The sequence below is a fragment of the Cotesia glomerata genome, linkage group LG4, assembly GCF_020080835.1.
Source record: "Cotesia glomerata isolate CgM1 linkage group LG4, MPM_Cglom_v2.3, whole genome shotgun sequence".
Taxonomy (NCBI): domain Eukaryota; kingdom Metazoa; phylum Arthropoda; class Insecta; order Hymenoptera; family Braconidae; genus Cotesia; species Cotesia glomerata.
In genome coordinates this window covers 10,840,734-10,860,890 of record NC_058161.1, presented here as the reverse complement: position 1 = coordinate 10,860,890, position 20,157 = coordinate 10,840,734, and the positions used below count along the sequence as shown (strand labels likewise).

General features: G+C 28.5%; 2 protein-coding genes across 9 annotated transcripts; one reads left to right on the top strand and one right to left on the bottom strand.

Moving 5' to 3' along the window:
* Positions 1-1,210: 1,210 nt before the first annotated feature.
* On the bottom strand, positions 1,211-7,352 carry LOC123263366 (DENN domain-containing protein 1A-like). 4 transcript variants are annotated; one of them, XM_044726060.1, is made up of 12 exons: positions 6,164-7,350; positions 5,850-6,005; positions 5,632-5,769; positions 5,421-5,556; positions 5,296-5,349; positions 4,860-5,117; positions 4,461-4,790; positions 4,114-4,378; positions 3,859-4,042; positions 3,553-3,685; positions 2,837-3,367; positions 1,211-1,898 (listed from the first exon to the last, which is right to left on the bottom strand). In XM_044726060.1, the coding sequence occupies exons 1-12, from the start codon at positions 6,178-6,180 to the stop codon at positions 1,497-1,499; spliced, it is 2,604 nt and encodes an 867-aa protein (XP_044581995.1). In that variant the 5' UTR covers positions 6,181-7,350; the 3' UTR covers positions 1,211-1,496. The 4 variants fall into 4 exon arrangements, with proteins under 4 accessions (XP_044581995.1, XP_044581996.1, XP_044581997.1 ...); XM_044726061.1 differs by having other exon boundaries at positions 6,453-7,350; XM_044726062.1 differs by lacking the exon at positions 4,860-5,117 and having other exon boundaries at positions 6,164-7,352.
* A 3,780-nt stretch (positions 7,353-11,132) lies between these two features.
* On the top strand, positions 11,133-19,578 carry LOC123263390. 5 transcript variants are annotated; one of them, XM_044726124.1, is made up of 5 exons: positions 11,133-11,384; positions 17,179-17,261; positions 17,514-18,465; positions 18,588-18,678; positions 18,773-19,578. In XM_044726124.1, the coding sequence occupies exons 2-5, from the start codon at positions 17,210-17,212 to the stop codon at positions 18,881-18,883; spliced, it is 1,206 nt and encodes a 401-aa protein (XP_044582059.1). In that variant the 5' UTR covers positions 11,133-11,384; positions 17,179-17,209; the 3' UTR covers positions 18,884-19,578. The 5 variants fall into 5 exon arrangements, with proteins under 5 accessions (XP_044582059.1, XP_044582058.1, XP_044582060.1 ...); XM_044726123.1 differs by lacking the exon at positions 11,133-11,384 and adding an exon at positions 12,716-12,884; XM_044726125.1 differs by lacking the exon at positions 11,133-11,384 and adding an exon at positions 13,000-13,238.
* Positions 19,579-20,157: the final 579 nt, after the last annotated feature.

The following is a 20,157-nucleotide window of genomic DNA, read 5'->3' as shown; positions in this document are numbered from 1 at the left end:
GGTTTATTCCAAACTGCGCCGATTTAACCAAACCTTTGTCTTCCCTCCTCTAAAAGAAGAAATGTTGGAGGTGGGAAACCCCAGAACAAACCGCGTTCGATACCCTGAAACCCTCTTGAAATCGGATCTATTACTGGTTCCTCCAGACTTTTCGAAACGTTTCGTGCTGCAAACTGATGCGAGCGACGTCGGAATAGGCGCTGTTCTGACACAGGAACATGATGGCGCAGAAAAGGTCGTTGCATATGCGAGCCGAGGCCTGACTAAGGCCGAACAAAACTATAGCGTAACTGAAAAAGAATGCCTCGCAGTGGTCTGGGCAATCCAGAAACTGAGACCATATGGTATATACCTCGAATCTGAAGATTGTATTCACAAATAAAAACCTTTTTTTTATGTTTGGAAAAATGATGGTAAGAACTATTATTTTAAATTCAATTAAATTTTTAGGACAGTAAGATGATCGGTATAAGCGCTTATAAATAACTGTACTTTAATAATAATATGAAAACAATCATGTATTTTTTTTCTTTTTACTTTATATATCATAAAGTATCATAGATTTGTTTTTATTGTTTATAATCTCAAATGCTGAAATAAGTAAAATTTAATTTATTTATATTACAGTTAAATTAGTATACTGTAAACTTATATAACAAAATTATTGTCAAAATAATCTACTATTATAAACAAATATAATACAATCGTTTTTAATTTCTAGGTATTACTTTAATTACCTAAAAATTTATATTTTTTATAAAAACAAATTTACGATTGAAAAAAAAATTTATGATAATATTCGACAATCATAATATTGTCATTTTATTAAATTTCAAAAATATTGAAAAAAAAATTTTTTTCTAATTCTAAATACAAATTAATATTCAGTTAAAATTTTTCATACAATGATTTTTCAATTCTGTTCGGTCGTAAAAATTTGAATTAATTTAATTCGATCATATATTATCCAAATTCAACAAATCTCTTTCTCACAACTTCATAAAGTTTCAAAATTTCGAATTCACAGAAAAAAAATCTACAAATTAAAGTGATTATTAAAATCATGATGAACAATTGTAGTCCATGGAGAATTTTCGTCAGTAGATAGCAAAAGTATGTATGTATGTCATAGATTTAAAATAGTATGTATGTCAAAAAAATTACTGTAAAATGATGCTTTTCAATACTTATAAATATACAACAAATAAGATTTTCATAGATATTTTTTTCCATGTTCTACAATGTAAGTCTATATCTTTTGCAACCTTGAAAATCCTCTAAGTTTCTCAAAGATGCCGTAAAATTATTCAATTACTTTCACTGCCAGAGTAATAGTTATAAAACATCACTAACGATACTAAAAAGTAACAAAGTATCGAAATTTTAAAGCTTACTTAATTGTCTTTTTTGGCGTAACATCAAGATAACAAAACAATTTAATCTATATACAATATATTGATATGTCAAACAATAATAATATCACAAATATAAAAATTTTATTCGAATTTTGTCCAATGATTTTGTGATTTCGCCGTAGATGTCGGAAAAGATAAACCAAAAACATTATCAAAGTTATTAGTGGCTTCTGATATCCTTGTTGAAGATGTACCATTTGTTAAATTAAATTTATGAAAATCTAACCCATACTCTTGAAGTAGATCTAAATCACCCAGTTCATCTTTAGAATTCTTTTCCACCCCATCATTGTTGTCAGTATTATTATGTCGAGGTAAAAAATAAGGATAGAGAGGATTACTTAAGCCTTCACTTGATGTAGGTATATGGAGCGATTGAGACATTTGATTGGTGTTTACAAAAGATTTTGACAAAATCGGATCAATATCTTCATCGCTATTTGTTGAATCCAGTCTAATTAAATCTGGCACCGCACCTGTTTCCTAAGGAATTTTTCATATTTGTTAGGATTTTTAGTTATTTCTTTTTATTACTATAAAAAGATTATCATAGCCAGAAATAATGTAATAGTAAAGAAGTAATGGGTATCATTAAAAACTTTTACAATTCAATATTAACCAAAAAAGTTATCGATTTCTTCATTTTGATTCAAGATTATCTTGAATAAAACATAGGCTGTTAAGCTAATAAATTAAAATAATTTTTAATCAAATTTTCTTGTATGATTATGAGATGTGTAGGAAAATATCTAGAGAAAACAATTTTTCTAATTTTTCAGAACTTATTTAAAGCTTTTCATAGCGTAAAGGAGATTTTAATAGCATCTTAATTTCTTACAGAGGTAGAGTAGATTTAAAAACGACCACTATTAAAATTATTTTAAAAAATGTATAGTTTTCAAATAAATCAGACCTACTGTTATTTAAATAATAATTAAATTAATATTTCTTTATTGAAGCTGATAACTGACAAAAACGAATGAAATAGCTGCTGCACTGATAAAAAAATAACTTTCATAAAGTCAACATTTTACAACTAAAAATCGTTAAATACCATTACTTTCTCATTGAATGTACATACTTAAGCAATAATAAAATTACCGTCTTCCAGGAATAGTCTTCTTAAAAAAAAAAAATTCACAGAAAGATAAAATTAAAATAACTCGAATTGAAGTCAATTATTTTCGATTAAAATAAATATTTTTCATAAAAATTTTAAATTCTTTATCATAAAATTTTTAAACATGGGCTATTTATAAAAATATTTTTTTTCTCAGTACATCGATTACACAAAGCCATAACTTTATTCAAAAGTGAATTTTTTTAGTCACATAATGTTAGTTTAATGAAGTTAACAAAGAACAAGATAGTTTAAAACAGAACATAAATGTGCAAAAAAAAAATTATATGATAGTGATTACCTTCAAATGTGCAGAGCATGAGGACAACTCATTATTTGATAAGGAATTATTTTTTTTCAATGGGTTATGCATGATAGGATCGCTGAAAGAACTATTAAGAAGGGTATGTATTTGAGACGTATCGAAGGGATCATATTCTTTCCCAATCATACCATTTGCGAATGGATTGTCCAAGTCCAATCCTTTACTTCGACTTAATCTTTCATCAAAGTTAATAAACGGATTTGTTAATTTTATTAAATCATTATTTTTTTTAACTATACTGCCAGTAGCAACTGTTTGTGATAGTTTTTGCTTAGTAAAAAATATGGTCGGATTTTGGTTGTTAAATTTTTTGATTTGGTTATCATATGAATCCTCAGTACGTTCTACCTTAGAAACAATATTACTAGGCGATTTTAATGATAAAGAAACAGATTGAAAGTTTTTGTTTGGTAAGGTTTCATTGGAAGGTACAGAGGGAGGTGAGCCGTGCCTCAAGCGCCCAGTCCATGCAGATCGTAAACTGTCTAAACTGCGTACTGGTTTCAACTGCAAGTTGATGCATAAAATACACTCAACACTAATATAACATCAATGATCTTTTTAAACGTATAAAACAATGAAAAAAATTTAATGGCACTCTTAAATAAAATAATTGTACTATATAAGCATTAACAAAAAACAAAGTCAGCCAATGTTGCGAACGAATAAATATCTAAATAATACAAACATACCGTTCTATCTACTGTTGGTGTACTTGGAAATATCACATCTTGAAGTTCATTCATTAAGTCTATATTCAATCTTTCTGGAAGAGAATCTGATTCTTCTGGTGAACTTGGATTCAATGGGAAGTACTGTTTCCTACTATTTTTTTTTTCACATTAAAGTAAAAACGAAATTAGTTACAATAAAAACAAAATTAAGTTATAAAAACAAAGTAATAAGAACTATTCTACATGATAAAAACAAAAAATTATTCAACTAACTCATTGACAATCTTATTCCAAGTAGTTTTAATAGTACACAAAATCATATACCTTGTATCAGGAATATTACTGTTGCGCAATCTAAGCTCTTTTCTATAACTAGTTGTCGCGGTGAATCCACTGGGTGATTTAAAACCAGAGCCAAATATATTAAGCTTTCTGTCAGATGTAGGTGAACTAGGAGCTGAGCGAGGTTGATGAAAACGTATACTATTTTCATTTCCACGGGACCGATCTAAAAAAAATATTAACTTAATAATAGAATTGAAAATAATAAATAAAACGTAATATTATTAATTAAATTACTTTTCCATTTTAAGCCTTTATAAACAGTTTTCATATTTTTTCCTTTATCTTTAACTGATTTAACAGCACTTTTCACAGCCGGATTCGCCTTATCTTTGACACTACGAAAAAATGCAGATCCTTCTTTTTTCATTGTAGTAGTCCACTCTCGATACTGTTGGATAATTTTACTAGTTGATTTATCTGAATAGTTACACGCTTCCATTTCAAATTCATCAGAAAATCCGAGTCCAGAATTGAGCATATGTAATCTTTCTTCTATAAACTGTTAAATAATATATTTTCGTTAATTATTGTATAGAAAGATTAATAAGATTATTTTTTTTAATTTAGTTGGTATAACTAACTTGCTGAAAAATTTGCAATTCTAACATTTTTCGTAGAAATGGCTGCATTGAATATGGTCGACTTTCAACAAATGCATTTTGATCAAATGTTATCCGTTCTCCTTGTTGAAGTGTAAGTGCTTCTCGATATCCAGCAGTAAGTTGGACCAATGCACGTAAAAATGCTCTAGACACCCCGTCACCAAGAAGAGCCGGTCTATTGCGTAAAGCTTTTCTCAAATTATTTAAAACATCTTGAGGCAATGATTCTAAATCCTGAAATGGTGATTCTATGGTGTTGTTATCAGCGTCAAGTATTACAACATCACCCAAATCGTTTCTTGGTACTCGCTAAAAAAAAAAAAAATTATTATTGTATAATTTGTTCAGATAAATATTAAGGGTCAGTCATTGCTATACCTCAAGAATCGAAGTAGGAACACCAATCAAAAATGGCATAGGTGCTAATAAATAATCTATTAGAGCTACAGGTAAAACTGGTATATATATATGCTGCCAGATCATTGGATATATTAAAGCATTACAAGCTTGAACGCAGGCACTTAACCTTGATAGTCGTTTAGACGTAAATATTATACGACGTTCATATAACATTGATGCAAATATCATAATCATATTGTGTGAATCAACTGCACTATAATACTCGGTTAAATTTCGCTAGAATTTATATTAAATTATTGCATTAATTACAATTATTACCGAGATATATTAGTTTAATAAAAATAAAAAAAAAAATCTTAAAATAGTAAAATTTTGGGAAATTTCAAGCTTTAGGTAATAGCTTTAAGCTCCAAAATCATAGGAAATTTCAAAAAGATCTATATTACTGACTTACGTTTTCTGGTATACTAGGAAGCTCAAATTGACGTGGACTTTGACAACAAAATGTCTATAAATAATGAAGAGTTATTCAAACCAATTTCAATTTTTAATTTTTGTGTTATTTTTAGTAAAACTTACAATATTTGGATCAGGTAAAGGAATAGTAACTGACGTTCCAGGCATAGGAATATTACTTGCATAAACATCTCCAAAAAATTTCCATAAATCTCCGCTATTACTGCTTGTTGTGAGTGATGCAATATGATTTAAAAGTCTAAAAAAATTTTATTTTATCGATGTTATCCATGATTAAATTTTTAAGATTGAAAATTTAAATAAGATTATTTACTTATAAAACATTTCATGCCACGGGAGTGAACTCAAGATAACTAAAGCAGTTTCAGTTTTCGGATCATGTCGACAAAAACCAAAAGTCCATTTAGAATCAATACTTGTGAGAACAAATGAAAAATGCTGCACAGTTGTTCTGGAAAAAATGGGTGGCGTTCTATAGTTGAGAAAAAAATTATAAAACAAAAAAAAAAGCAAATTAGCCTAAGAACTCACTTTTCGAATTCACATGGATAAGAAAATTTCGGAACTGACTTTAAGATTTCATTATCTGCAAATGATTCTGGATATCTCTGTAAAATCCATGCTGATTTTTCACCAACTGGAGCAGCCACTTCACAAAAACACTCAAATAAATGTTTAACATTTTGTCTAGAAAAACGATAATAACAATCAATGATTGATCGTCTATTAGAAATTATACAAAAAATATATGTATTGTCTCATAATACAATAAAATTTAAATAAATAAAATAAATCAAAGAGAAAGTAATATGCTAAACCCTTGATCACATGATTATGAAACTTACCTCAATCTAGATCCCATTTTATTAATTCAACTATTATATATTTTTAATTTATTCATAATTAAAATACATCACGATAATATTGTATCCTATAATTTTACCATTCCATTATTTTTTTTTCCAATGTCAACGAAATTTATTAATCATTTTATGATATCTCAGTAATTCTGGTATCACTAGTGACTAATCACGCACTATCAAATAAGTTTTTAATCGTTGTGTAAAGAAAACAATCAAAATGATACTTGGTGTACATCAAAGTCAGTATTCATGTAATTGTTAATGCACATACCTCAACATGAACATACGCAGTGTTATAAGATACAGTTCATATCAACAACTGTGTCGTAATTTTGACAGATACTAACCTCTGGTAAGAACGTATACACACATAATATAATCATCTGATCTTGTGCGTGTGTTATGATCTGATCCGATGTTTAGTAAGTTTTTACTGCTGTAGATGTCTCAATATTATAGTTAGATTCGGCTCAGATCGGCGGGCTCTTTAAAATTCGCTAAAGAATACGAAAGTATTCCTGTTACGGACTTTCGTGAATAATAATTAATATTATTATTAATTTATACTAGTTAGGATGAGGATTTGGCATTCGGTATTATGAATGATGAGATTTTATATGCAAGTTATATGGGATATATTGTAAGATGTTTCATATACAGGAGTTACTTGTTTACTGCTATATCTTAATTTTCCTAAGTTTTACATCGAGTTAATAACTTATTTTAGAGGGGAGATTTTAGCTTTAGGGTTGGATTTATTATAAGAATGATTTCTAATTGGTCGATTTCTTCAAGAGTGGGACTCAAAAGTAAAAGTGACGCCTTCGCTTAATTTTCTCTCGGAAAAGTGAAACTAACCATGTGTTTAACACATGGCGTCGTAGTCGTTGCCTGGTTAGAAGAAAAGCCATAAAAAAGGGAATATTTAGTTTAGCCTAGGATAATAAAGTCCTTTATTCAAAGTCGTAAATTGTAGTATTTTGCTAAAGTCTCTAAGAAACAAAGATGTATTTGTTATTTAAGATTTTAGTTTCTCCTTTTTATAGCTTTTCTCGAGATATTATATTTTATTTTCCTCTCGAGTGACCATTCTATATTTAAGTATTCCATATGTTTTATTTTCTTTGTTACGATGTTCTTAGTATTATTCTTATCCGAACAAAAACAGTTTCACTGTAAAAAAGACGCGCCAAGTCCACGTTCATAAGACTATTAGGAAAAAAAAATTTTTTTTTTTCTTTACAAAAAGATACAAAATAAAAAAATTAAAAAATCCAAGTAACCGATATGATTGTTTTGATTTTCGGAAATTAAAAAAAATTTTATTGTAAATTTAAAAATTAAAAAAAAAATTTTAGAACGTATTTAGTGTGCGTGGTTGCAAAATATTTTACTTTTAATGAAATTCGTAAAATCTATTTACTAAGACTTTAAAAAAATTGAAATACACAATGACGCACACCAAGTATGTTCTAAAATTTTTTTTTTAATTTTTAAATTTACAATAAAATTTTTTTTAATTTCCGAAAATCAAAAACAATCATATCGGCTACTTGGATTTTTTTATTTTTTTATTTTGTATCTTTTTGTAAAGAAAAAAAAAAATTTTTTTTTCCTAATAGTCTTATGAACGTGGACTTGGCGTGTCTTTTTTACAGTGAAACTGTTTTTGTTCGGATTTTAGTATTTTTTGTAATTATAATGAAAATTTACAATTGGTACCAACTTAAATCTCGTGTTGACTGCATTTTTTACTGCAAACTATCCCCTTGAAGCTACAGTTTGTAACGTCCACGTTTTCAAAAATTATAAAAATAAATAATTTATTTGTCCCCGGCTCGAAATTTGCTCGCCGGAGTCCAGGGTCATAAACGGGGATTACATTATCAATAACAAAATAATAAACAAAACACTTTATTTTAAATAAACTAAAGAAAAAAAAGAAAAACCTCTTTAGTGGCCTGATCATGTTAATAAACGATATAAACAAATTAAACAATATAAACAATATATTAGAACACTCTTCTCACACATACTCGCGGTTCAAAATCGCGAACTAACTGTCAAGAGCTGGTTCCCCGCTTCCCCAGGAGACTAGCCGTCACCCCTGGGCCTAAACCTCTACCCCGAGAGCGAATGGAGAGTGTCCTCTTCGCCCCCACCTACACGGCTTATGATCACCTACCGTACCTCTGCTGAAGGCTTCGGCACGGGGAGAAGCACTTTCATCCGGTCGGTTCATGATACTTACCTGGGCCTTGGTCAGACTCCAGGTAGAGTATCATCCTCTGGAATTACTTGGTGAAGAGTATTCGCCCGAGTAATTCTCCCGAGAAAGAACTGCTTCCTTTATCGAGCCAAATTTTGGCGTTTATCACTTTGCCTAACTCTCTTGTAACGAAAAGGAAGAGTCGTTTTAGACACCTATCCGGTGTCCTCGAACTAGCATTCAAAAATAATTATTTATTATTTTAATCGCAATTTCCTTCATTTTCTATCCATTCGTCTTTTGCCAAATTCTAAGTTTTTATTTTTGAAACTCAAATCTTTATTATTTTAATCGCAATTTCCTTCATTATATATCCATTCGTTGATTTTTCATACTAAATTGTCCTCGGGACTTATAAAATTTTCGCTTACCTAATTTATTTCTTACAAAATAATAATCGTCAATTCTTTCATTTTATATCCATTCATCACTTTCCCATACTAAATCTTGTTCGGAACTTAGAATAATTTTCCCAGTCTTTTAATTTCTTTTACAATGAGCCTTTTTCCTGAAGTACGAAAAATTACTCACTAGCGGCGCTAGTGGTTCGGTAAGGGACAAACATTGTCAGAGCTCCATTTAATCACATAGTAAAGTGGACATAAAAAACATGTTTTTGACCGAAGACGACGTTCCTGGAGCAAAATTAAAATTTGCAACTGTAAAAGACAATAATGTTGTCACATTAAAACGTTGGTTTGCGTGCCGTAACTTGAAAGTTACCGGAAAAAAAATGAATTAATTGACAGGTTAGTATACAAACTCTAGTAAAAAACTAGCGGTAAATTCAAACTGTAACAAGAGAAATTGAAAATAATTATAAATTTAAGATTTATTTCAGAGTGAAATATGAATGAAATATAAATGGTAATAAATAAACGTTATTATATGTAATAAATGAATACGATTAAGTAACAGACAGAGGTTATGTGTCATTTTAATTTATATCCAATAACTGCACTAATAGAAGGATTTGTTTCTAGTTAAAATATTTTTTTAATATTTAACAAATCATTTATTAGAGACCACTTTTAATCTTTTATGAATATTTCTTAGTATTTAAAAGATTTATTAATATTCAATAAATGAACATCAGATTTATTAAATACAAACAAATCATTTTAAATACTAAGAAATATTTGTTTAATACTAAAAGTGGTCTCTAATAAATGATTTGTTAACTATTAACAAATATTTTTGGTACAAATAAATCCTTCTATCAGTGTGTGAAAAAAAATTTGCTATTCATTTTTTATTCATTTAATTAATTTCAAAAATAATTTTGAAAACATGTAATTGATGATTCTAAGTAATTAGTTTATCAGTTATTTAGAACTTTATAATTTCGTAATCTTTTATTGGAATCTAACCTCGTCGATATGAGGTTTTACAAATGGTATAAAAAACAGATTTTCCTCTGGATAGCGATTATCCGACGTACACTTTGCAAAACTACAATGTTTTGTTGGCATAGTAGTTATTAAAAAAATGTTTTTGTGTTTAAATATTATTTTTAAATAATAAAATAATATAGCGTAAATAACACTGTCTTAAATGAAAATATTTTATGTCTGTCCCTACTACGAGTGCTGCCTCTCGTGGCACGTTCGCTGTACTACTCTCAGGAAAAAGGCTCATTAATTCGCTCGGCTTCGTAATAATTTCTCACACGCTTAATTTCTTAATTTAATCATACCTTCGGTAACAATAATATAAAATTATTAACTAAATAAATACAATAATTAAATAATAATCGCCGCACTAATAACAATAATTGTTTCTATTAATTTTTAAGTAATTAACTAAAAATAAACTAAAATACTCAAATACAAAAAGTAAAATCTGGGTCATAAGTTTATGTAGATGTAATTCCAGTGCACCCTGGCGGCCGTAAATGTAAGCTGTGAATTACTTTTTAACTGTAGTTGCTTATCTATAGGAGGATTACTACACATTTTTATTTTATCTAGTCTGTGGCGCTGACCTTTCTCCATAAAAAAGTCAGGATCGAAATTTGTGAGCGAGCTATAGTATGTGCTGATAAAATTTAATAATTTCAAGTAAATAAATTGTTATAAGTGAATATAATTAATTAATACGGTGAAATAAATTATGAATTACTGTTATGATAAACAAATTGGGTAAAAAAAGTACCGTAGAATTAAATAAAATTTCGCAGCCTCAGAAAACCGTTCTGCTTACAGTAAACATAGTCGGTAGTCTGGCGCTCCGTTTACAACGGATTTGAACGGAACTTGGCGCCAGATTCTACCGAATCTGTGAATTATATTTCTACAAATAATTATTCTTATAATTATATTATTAATCAATTATTTGTCTGATTTGAATTTAAATAAACCGCTAATTTATATCCTATGTAGATGGCGGCATGTGCTGCTACATGGGACGGGGACACTTTGCCACAAAAAATGTAGCCAACGTGAAATTTAAGTTGGTATCAGGGTAAACTAAAAGAAAACCATAAAGGGGCTCACACACATGTTAACAGATTAAAGTGCTGCTGCCTTTTGGCGACTAAGAACATTCTAACAGTTGCAATTCATTGTGAATTCAACCAATATAATTAGATAAAGTAGATTCGGATAAATAGTGAAGCTGAAATGTAATAGATGGCGGGTAAATGAGCATTATCGAAAAATATCAATGGTGTGATTATTTTCTGGTCCTAGATAATAATTGTATACAAAAATGGGCAAGTTTCTGTGCGTGACGTGAACTCCATAACGAAAGTTTATAATAATGCAGTAATAACAATTATTTTTTTAAGAGTAATGCCATATTATAATTATTACATCTTAAGAAAATTTTTAAATGATCTTACAATGAACAATTCGAAACTCTGAACCTGAATATTTAATTATCAAAAAAATCACTCCACAATGAATGGAGCAAATAATTTACTGCAATTTAAATGTAAGTAGTGTTAATTGCAACAATAAATTTTAAAATGTTATCTCTAGTATTTATCTCTTTTCTATTTACTTCGAATTGCTTTTACAAAAAAATTTGTTGAAAAATTAAAATGTTAGTAGAAATAAAAAATTAAGTGTTCATTATACGGGTTAAATACCTTCACTAATAGGATATGTATTATTTTTTTCATGGCATATGATGGTCGAGGCAAAAAACTTTTGGCGAAATCATTCTAATGAAATTAATCTTTGCAATGTTGAAATTGTAGACTTATAAAATCGCATTCCTTAATCGTACATTATTTTGTATTACTATGAAATTGTTTCAACAAAATAAACATTTCTTTCTGAAACACTATATTGTTGCCCAAATCTCTTAACTGTAGCTTTTGCCATCAGTAGCTGACGATAATTGCCCTGATATTTATTATTAATTAGACCATAAAGCTACAATAAAACTTACGGCTCAACCGCCGTAAAGTCTAAAAATTAGCAAATTACTTGAAAATTATTTTTTTTTTTAATTAATATCAAAAAATTATTAATAATTAATAATTCCTTGCAGTACCTGACAATAAGTACCATATATTAATAATAAAAAAATTAGACCAGCACAAAGGTGCATTAAAAAGTTACGGCTCAGCCACCGTTGAGTCTAAATATTAGCAAAACACTAAAAAATTACAATTGTTGGTATCAACCGTACGAATTTAGCAACTACAAAAAATTAATTGCAGTACCTAATAGTAACTATCTTAGTAATTATAAAAAAATTAGACCATGATGCTGCTATCAAAGTTACGGCTTGACCGCCGTAGAGTCAAGGAATTAGCAAATTACCTGAAAATTACAATTTCACACATCATATCGTCGAAAGAAGCAACTATAAATAATTAATTGTAATACCTGACAATTAATACCTTAGTCATTATGAAAAAATTAGACCACGAAGCTGCACTAAAAGTAACGGCTTGACCGCCATTGAGTCTTAAAATTTGCAAATTACTTAAAAATTATGATTTTTTGTATAAATACAACGTTGTCACCAATTATTGATAATTAATTGCAATATCTGACAATAAGTATGTTAGTAATGAAAAAAAAAATTAGACCACAAAGCTGTACTGAAAATTAGGGCTCAGCAACCTTTTAAATCTTTTATTCGTAAAATTTTTTGAAATATTTCGTTTATAAAACACACAACATTTTGAATTAACCGCCTTTTTACAATGTTGAAAAGTTAGAGTTATTTAACCGTCAACATAAAAAATAAGACGGTCACTTAACGTAAGTGATTCGGTAATAACAATAATAAATATCAGGTGTGCCAGAGAAAATGGTTTATCTATAGTCTATAGTGCTGGTCGTGCTATAAAGACGTTTATTTTAATACGCATATTTATTGTTTATAAAAAAAATCAATTTTTTGATAAATTATTAATTTTTAACTATCCTCAATGAAATCTAATTATTTAACTACTTAATTTATTTAATATACTTGGTAAGCACGCTAATTTATGGTATTTATGTAAAATATGGTTCATAGTATTTTTTATAATTGTGTTTTTTTTTTTTTATTGTTTATAAACAGCAGTTTATAATGTCAAAAAGTGAATTATGAAGTTTTTTTTTCATTGATTTATATAATTCAAAATATAGCACTTAATATGAGAATCTTTATCTATTAATGAGAAGTGACAAAATAACAATAATTAAGTGTTTGCTGAAATACCTACACCTAGAGAATTGTTTTTAGAAAAAGAAAGTTATTCCACATTGAGTAATAAATTTTATGAATAAAGAAGTGAAGAATACTAATGTGATAATGAAATTATAATTCGAATATTGAATACATGTGAGTGTATGATCTATACTAAAAAATAATTGGTATCTGTACCACTGAATTGATGGATCAGTGATATTGTATTTATTTGAAAAATCATTTGAGTTTTATAAATTATGAATTAAAAATTCTATCAAGGAAGATTTTCACAAAGCTCAATTGATCCGAACTTGTACAATTTATTTAAATAAACTTTTGTTTGTTTAATAATTTTCACTTTTTTATTACCGATGAAAAAATTGTTTTAATTTAAAAGAAGCAAGTGAAATTAATTTTCTGTAAAATGCCATCATTGAGGACCAGTTTTCCAATTTAGGATTGTCTAAAAAACTGACTCTCATATAGCTCAAAGTATGATTTTTATAATGGGACAATGTTAATGGGGAAATTAATTTTTTCTTATTTTAAAATCAAAAATTTGAAATATGTAATTTATAGATTAACCCCTGACAAGCACACTGGGTAAAAAGAATCCACCCCAAAATTTTATTTCGTTATAATTCTTTGTGTATATTTAAACTTCGATGGTATTTTTATCTATTTTAATTGGCACTAATTAATTTAATATTATATCTATTTTATAGAAAATTTTTTGAGCTTTGATTTAAAAAAAAAATATTCTCTAACTTTATTAGGGACCAAGATATTTGAAAATGAAATATGTTGGGTACTTTCACCCTCAATGCCTAAAGAGGTATACGGTTTAGATGTGTGCTTGTCAGCGGTTGATATTTATTTACTAAAAATTGATAATAATTGGAAATAATTATTTTTTATGTCTCAGAGAAATCGTATCCCTCATATGTTTCGATTAAAACTTTACTTTTTTCTTAATAAGAAATTTTTTGAATCAGTGACTACATTTTTATATTAATTAAGAAAGTGAAGGGTACTATCTATATTTTCATAAAATATTAAATTGAAACTTTGTAAAAAATTGTTTCAAATATTTTGATAATTACCTTAAAAAATTTTATTAGATAAATAACTAAAAAAATTTACAATACTGATATAATTGACTATTAAACAACATTTTCAATCTAAATGGAAGCGTAGCATACTAATTATCTATAAGTAGTCTAGCTGATAATGTTTTCGTATTACCTACTTACAAACCAGGACACAAAACGACTTCTATGTCCGAATAGCGGAAAATATTCTGTTTATATACATTACGTACGTGCTCTGAAAAGAAGACAAATATTTTATAAATTAAAAAAACATCAATTCAATGAACATGAACATAAAGTGATGTGTTGACTCACTTGATCAAATGAAAAAGGTCAGTTTGTTTAAAATTGGTAGGCTATCTTTTCACCTTAAAATTTAATATTAAAAATAAAAAAAAAAAAACATGGAATTCATAAATTCATGTATAACTCTGATAGTTCATTTCGTGCTGAGAATTTATTCCATTCAACGCTATTACTTTTTGTATATTGAAGCAGTAATGAAAGTATTTAGAAAGGTATATGTATGTTGTCTACAATTATAAAAAGTGAAAATTATAAGAAATAATGAAAAGTTATTTATTATATCGTAAAAAATGCTTGCCGTAAGATGGACGGTGTGGCTTAATGTATATAGAATAAGCGAAAGGAAATTTAGTATAGAGCGGATAGCTCAAATGGTAGAGTAGCCGACATGTCCTCGGAAGGTTCTGGGTTCGAATCCCAGTCCGAGCTATCTAATAATTTTTTCTCGCATATTCTATAAACTCACATTAAGATGATCCTCTCTACATTCCTTTCTCAATCTTTTCCTACCAATATCCTGCTACGTGAATGTGGAACGCTTCACGTAATAATTACCGTAACTCCTATTCTTTCCCGCTTCACAGCATTATTTATATTTGTATAAATATCGACCTTTTAATTAGATAATAATAAAAATAAAATAATAATAATAAATATTCGAAATACATTTATCTCGCGGAAGAGGAGTGGCTTGAACACGTGGACGCACCTCTAACAAATATATCCTAACACACATCTAAATTAAATAGAAACAAGAGTTTCTTGACCATGGAAAGGGATACAAGATGACATTGAAGCGCATAATGCGAAAACAGAAGTCCATGATCCAACTAGTAGTAACGGTATCATTTAATTCTTTGCTCAACTCAATCCTTCCGTGTAGAATACTGTAAAATAATTGTCAAAGCAATTAATACTGCTTAGTTAAGTGATAAGTTTCAGTTTTGAAAAAATTAAAAGGTAACATACATACGCGCTTACGAAACCGTTTTACAATTATTTCTTGAAATATTTCTAAGGTTAATAATTGAACATTTTTTATTGGTTTAATTATGTTTCATATCGATTCAGCCTTCGAAATGTATTTACTAACGCATTTAGTTTTTTTATAAAAAATTATAATCTGTTTGTCGAGTACAGAAAATGACACTGGTACATAAAAAATAGTTGTCTGTACATCTAACCAGACCTATGAATTTATATGGATTTTAAGGGATTGAATCCAAATTTGATGTCCGTTTGGTCCGTACACCCTCAAAATTTTGAGTAGATTGCAAAAAACTGCAGTTATGAAAATGAAAAAATTTTGAATGAACTTGATCCAGTACTTTTTGTTTGTATTTTGATACGCGTAATCAAAATTATTTCTGCAATATCATTAACTGTTTCTACGGAAAAAAAGATGTTTAGTTTAACCCTTCGTCACTCGCGTCATGAGCAGATCGCCGCCTAACAACTACTCAACCTATAGAGACTCACTACAGTGCGAACGAGAAACTAAAAAAGACGCGAGTGACGAAGGGTTAAAAGAAATTTTTTTTATTCAAGACCTGTTTTACTTTGTTTGAGGTTCCCTAAAAAAAATTTTTAACTTCCCGCTAAGAAAATCGAAGATTTTCAAAAATCGGGAAGTTATTGTTTTCACCCCGTTTTGCAAAAATCGAGTTTTCATCAGATTTCGACGTTTGAAGGTCGTAGGAAGTTTCCCTGACTACTCCCGCGATGTTGTCACTACGCCTGTATGTGTGTGTGTGTGTGTGTGTGTGTGTGTGTGTGTGTGTGTGTGTGTGTGTGTGTGTGTGTGTGTTTGAAAGTATGTGAACCGCTTATAACTTTTGAACGGCTTATCCGATTTTATCGCGGTGGGTACCATTTGAAAGGGCTTGGCCAAACTTAGATTTTGAGTATAATTTGGACCGATTCAGATTAATAGATTTTGAGAAATCTTAAAAAAACTGAAAAAAAAATTTTTTTCAAATGTGGTTTTTTTTGGAATAACTTTTAAACGGCTTAAAGGTTCAATTCCAAAAACTAATCAGCTCTTAACCTCAAAAAACCACGTCGATCGCCACCAGTCCGGTCAAAATCGTTTGATTCGTTCGAGAGATATCGTGAACGAAAGAAAACCGAAAAAAGTGTTTTTTCGGAATAACTCCAAAATTCCTAGCGCGATCAATTCAAAATTTGAGATTCTTTGTGAGGCTTGAAAAACTGCGTCGAATGCTTCTAACCGCGTAAAAATCGGTTTATTCATTCAAAAGTTATTGTGGTTTAAAAATTCAAGAAATAGTGTCTTATCAAATCTCTATCAGACTTTTGAGCTCGAAGTGCTTTAAAGCATAGAAAAGCAATCTCTTTGAGCTCGGAGAGCTCAAAATAACCCATAAATTGTATTTTTGAGCTCGAAGAGCTCAAAAACGTCATTGGTGCAATTTGAAGCGCCTAAGTATGGAATTAGCGGGAAGTTGCAGGGATGGCCTTCAGGGTCAACCGTTTTCCTAATTTTTTTTTCTTCTAATCAACCTTTTTTTGCGATTAGATATTTTTATTTGTACAAATCATAAATATGACCATTATGTTAATACTAATAATAATGATAATCATACGTAGCTATTTAAAATATAAACTTGACTCACCCACGATTATTATAAAAAAAAAAAAATTCGTTTATTTAAGCTACATTTATATTTTTATAGTTTCAGAAGATAAATTCATACGGATGCTACGATGACGCTCCACTGGTGGATGCATTGGTTTTGGGTGACCTTGAAATTTACTGGTGAGTCAATTATAAATCTTGAAAATAAATGAGAATTATAAACGTTACGTTGTTATTATATTAATGTTATGTGTGTACTGGAAATTTGAATAGCGTGCTACTCGTGCGCCTTAATGTTAAGCAGTGATGAACTGTGTCCTGTTTTTTTTTAGTTTCGACTATCGACTAACTTCAAACTCTCATGTATTTTTATTTTAGAGATAAAATTGACTTTTTAATTTGTTTTTTATATGTGAATTTTTCATTTTACAGTTATATTCGGGATCCCAGTATCATTGGTGAAAGAAGACCCAACAATAAAATATGATTCGAGTACTGTATGGCAAAGTGTCACCGAAAAAATGACTACAAATTCAGATGAAATTTTAAGCGAAGTAGAACCTACAGTAGCCAATATGAGAATAGCAAAAGCAATTAATTTTTATCAACCGTCCATGAAAGGAAATGTAGCTGTTGATCCTTCTGAGAGTAGACCGTCCACAAATGCTTCCATAACTATAAAAAATACTCAAGATAATTCAGAATATCATAACAACGATAGTATAGATCCTTATACATTTATTCCTGATGAACGAACTACTAATTTTTGGAGTGGTCAAACAGAAATACAGAAAGAAGAATTAATAGATGATTTTCGTATTAAAAATGATAAAATTTATCAAAAAAGAAAAGATACACGAATCACGTGGATTTTAACCACCAGTCGACCATTAATAAGACAAAACCACGAAGAAAAATCTGGGGATTTGTTTTCAAATCTTAGTACTACTGAAAAAAAAGATCTTACTGTATTACCTCTGAAACTTGAAGAAAGAAGAATTAAATTTATAGTTAATAGAACCCAAATTACAACTGGTGATAATAATGAAACGCTATTTAGTACCAGAATTTCCAACAGTTCAGAAGATATTGAAATTGATCAAGAACTAGCCGAACCTCGCGTTTCTTCAGTTACTAAAGTACCATTATTTGCAGATTCTAATCGAATTAGTCGGGCAAGAAATGCTTTTGTTAGTGATTTTCGAATAGATCGAGCGCAGGATCGTTCTTCCCAAGATAATATTGAAGAGATTGAAAGTGAAAAAAATATTGACAGTATTAGTGTTCAATCTTCAACTTTTGATATTGCTGTTATTACTGGAAGTTGTTTGGCTATGGTTGTGTTTCTTAGTGCGATGGTTAGTTTTGGATTTATTATGTACAGGTTCGTAATAATAAACATTATTACTTTATAACAACTATATTAGACTACGTGTAGTAGTAATAATAATAATAATAATAATAATAATAATAATAATAATAATAATAATAATAATATATTTACAGACGAAAGTATTTAAATCCACCTCAAACTTTGAACAGTGATAAATGTAGTAACCCGGATACTTCCGGTTACATTGATGATTCCACAATTCAAGTAAGTTATTTAAAATCAATTGTTTTATTTTTCTATATGTATAAACCATGAATACTTTATTCTATTCACTGATATCGATGTATTTTGTTTAAAGGATAATTCAGAAGAGATGTACAGTTTGGACAATGATTCATTTTTGAACTCTCTTGAAGCAATGACAATACAAAATTATTGGACAGATAGTGTGAAACATACGAAACTATGACATTAAGTCGCATTCTTTTTAGTCTTTGAAGAGATACTGTTATAATTATAACAGCGAGTAACAAAAAATCATGAAAAAATTGATGTCTACGTGACAAAAATGTCATATTAAAATTTACACATTGTCTCTTTGTTTTAAAGCGAATAGTGCAATAAATTTATGTACTTAACTTAGTTATAAAATAAGTAAGTTGGTAAAAAACAATGAAAGCTAAACATGGAAATGAAAGTTTTAGTCTGAGTACAAATAAAAATTTATGTTAATCCTTAAAAATGGCGAACAAAATTTGGACTTTAAAAATGTATACAAATATATGAAGACAAAATACTTTCTCTGAGGTTTCGCATTATGAGGTGTGCAATATGGTTAATATTTAAAAGTATTTGAGAAATATAATTAATTGTATTTCTAAGCATTACACGAGGTTTAACATCACATACGTACTGTTAAAATTACAAAAAAAAAAGTTGTATTATAGTTATATATTTTTTTTTAATTATTTTATTTTTTTATTTAATTTATGGAAATAATTGGTTTTTTTTACTAATATTTTTTTAGAATTAGTATTAATTACTACCATTGGACCAACATAAATGTAGTTTGTAGCTATTGCCTTTGTATGACATATCCGTTATTTGTTAATAATAAATCCATTTTCATCATTTCATTCATAATAAATTATTTTTAGCAAAATATACTGTTAGTATTGTTTTATCAAAAAAATCTTAGGTCAATTATTTTTTTGACATTAAAAAATTAAAACGTCTTGAAATTGTCAAGAGCTTACGTTCTTAAAACAATAATATTAATTGTGATAAAAAATTACAAATTAAATTTTCACTATTTTACTTGAACTGTAAAATTATTATTAATTCACTATTAATGTACATGAATAAAAGATTATATATTATTATCGATGCATTAATTTCATTGTTGTCAATCCATTCAAGTAAAACATGTGTTCTACCTTGATTCCCTTTATTTATTCGTTACTATAAAAATAATGGAAAAAATGGCTTATAATAAGTATAATAGTATATTATTCAAGAATTAATTGTTTTACAAATCTACATTTAGTAAATCATTATTTTTATAAGCTTTTCTTTACAACAAATTTTAGTTCTCTCATCAAGTAGTATTTCTATTATTTTTATAATAACTCTTAAATTTTGGTAGTATATAGGTTGATAAACAATTAAACTAAAAAATATACTTTTGAATGTCAAGAAGTTATGTACAATTATGTGATGCAGTGGTTTTCAAGAGTTAATATA

Coding starts and splice junctions, on each gene's coding strand:
- LOC123263366 (XM_044726060.1), bottom strand. Junction 5,770..5,849: donor TATCCATGTGAATTCGAAAA/GTGAGTTCTTAG, acceptor CATTTTTTCCAG/AACAACTGTGCAGCATTTTT. Junction 4,043..4,113: donor TAAAGGCTTAAAATGGAAAA/GTAATTTAATTA, acceptor TATTTTTTTTAG/ATCGGTCCCGTGGAAATGAA.
- LOC123263390 (XM_044726124.1), top strand. CDS start 17,210: ATGACGCTCCACTGGTGGATGCATTGGTTTTGGGTGACCTTGAAATTT. Junction 17,262..17,513: donor GGTGACCTTGAAATTTACTG/GTGAGTCAATTA, acceptor TTCATTTTACAG/TTATATTCGGGATCCCAGTA. Junction 18,679..18,772: donor TTGATGATTCCACAATTCAA/GTAAGTTATTTA, acceptor TTTTGTTTAAAG/GATAATTCAGAAGAGATGTA.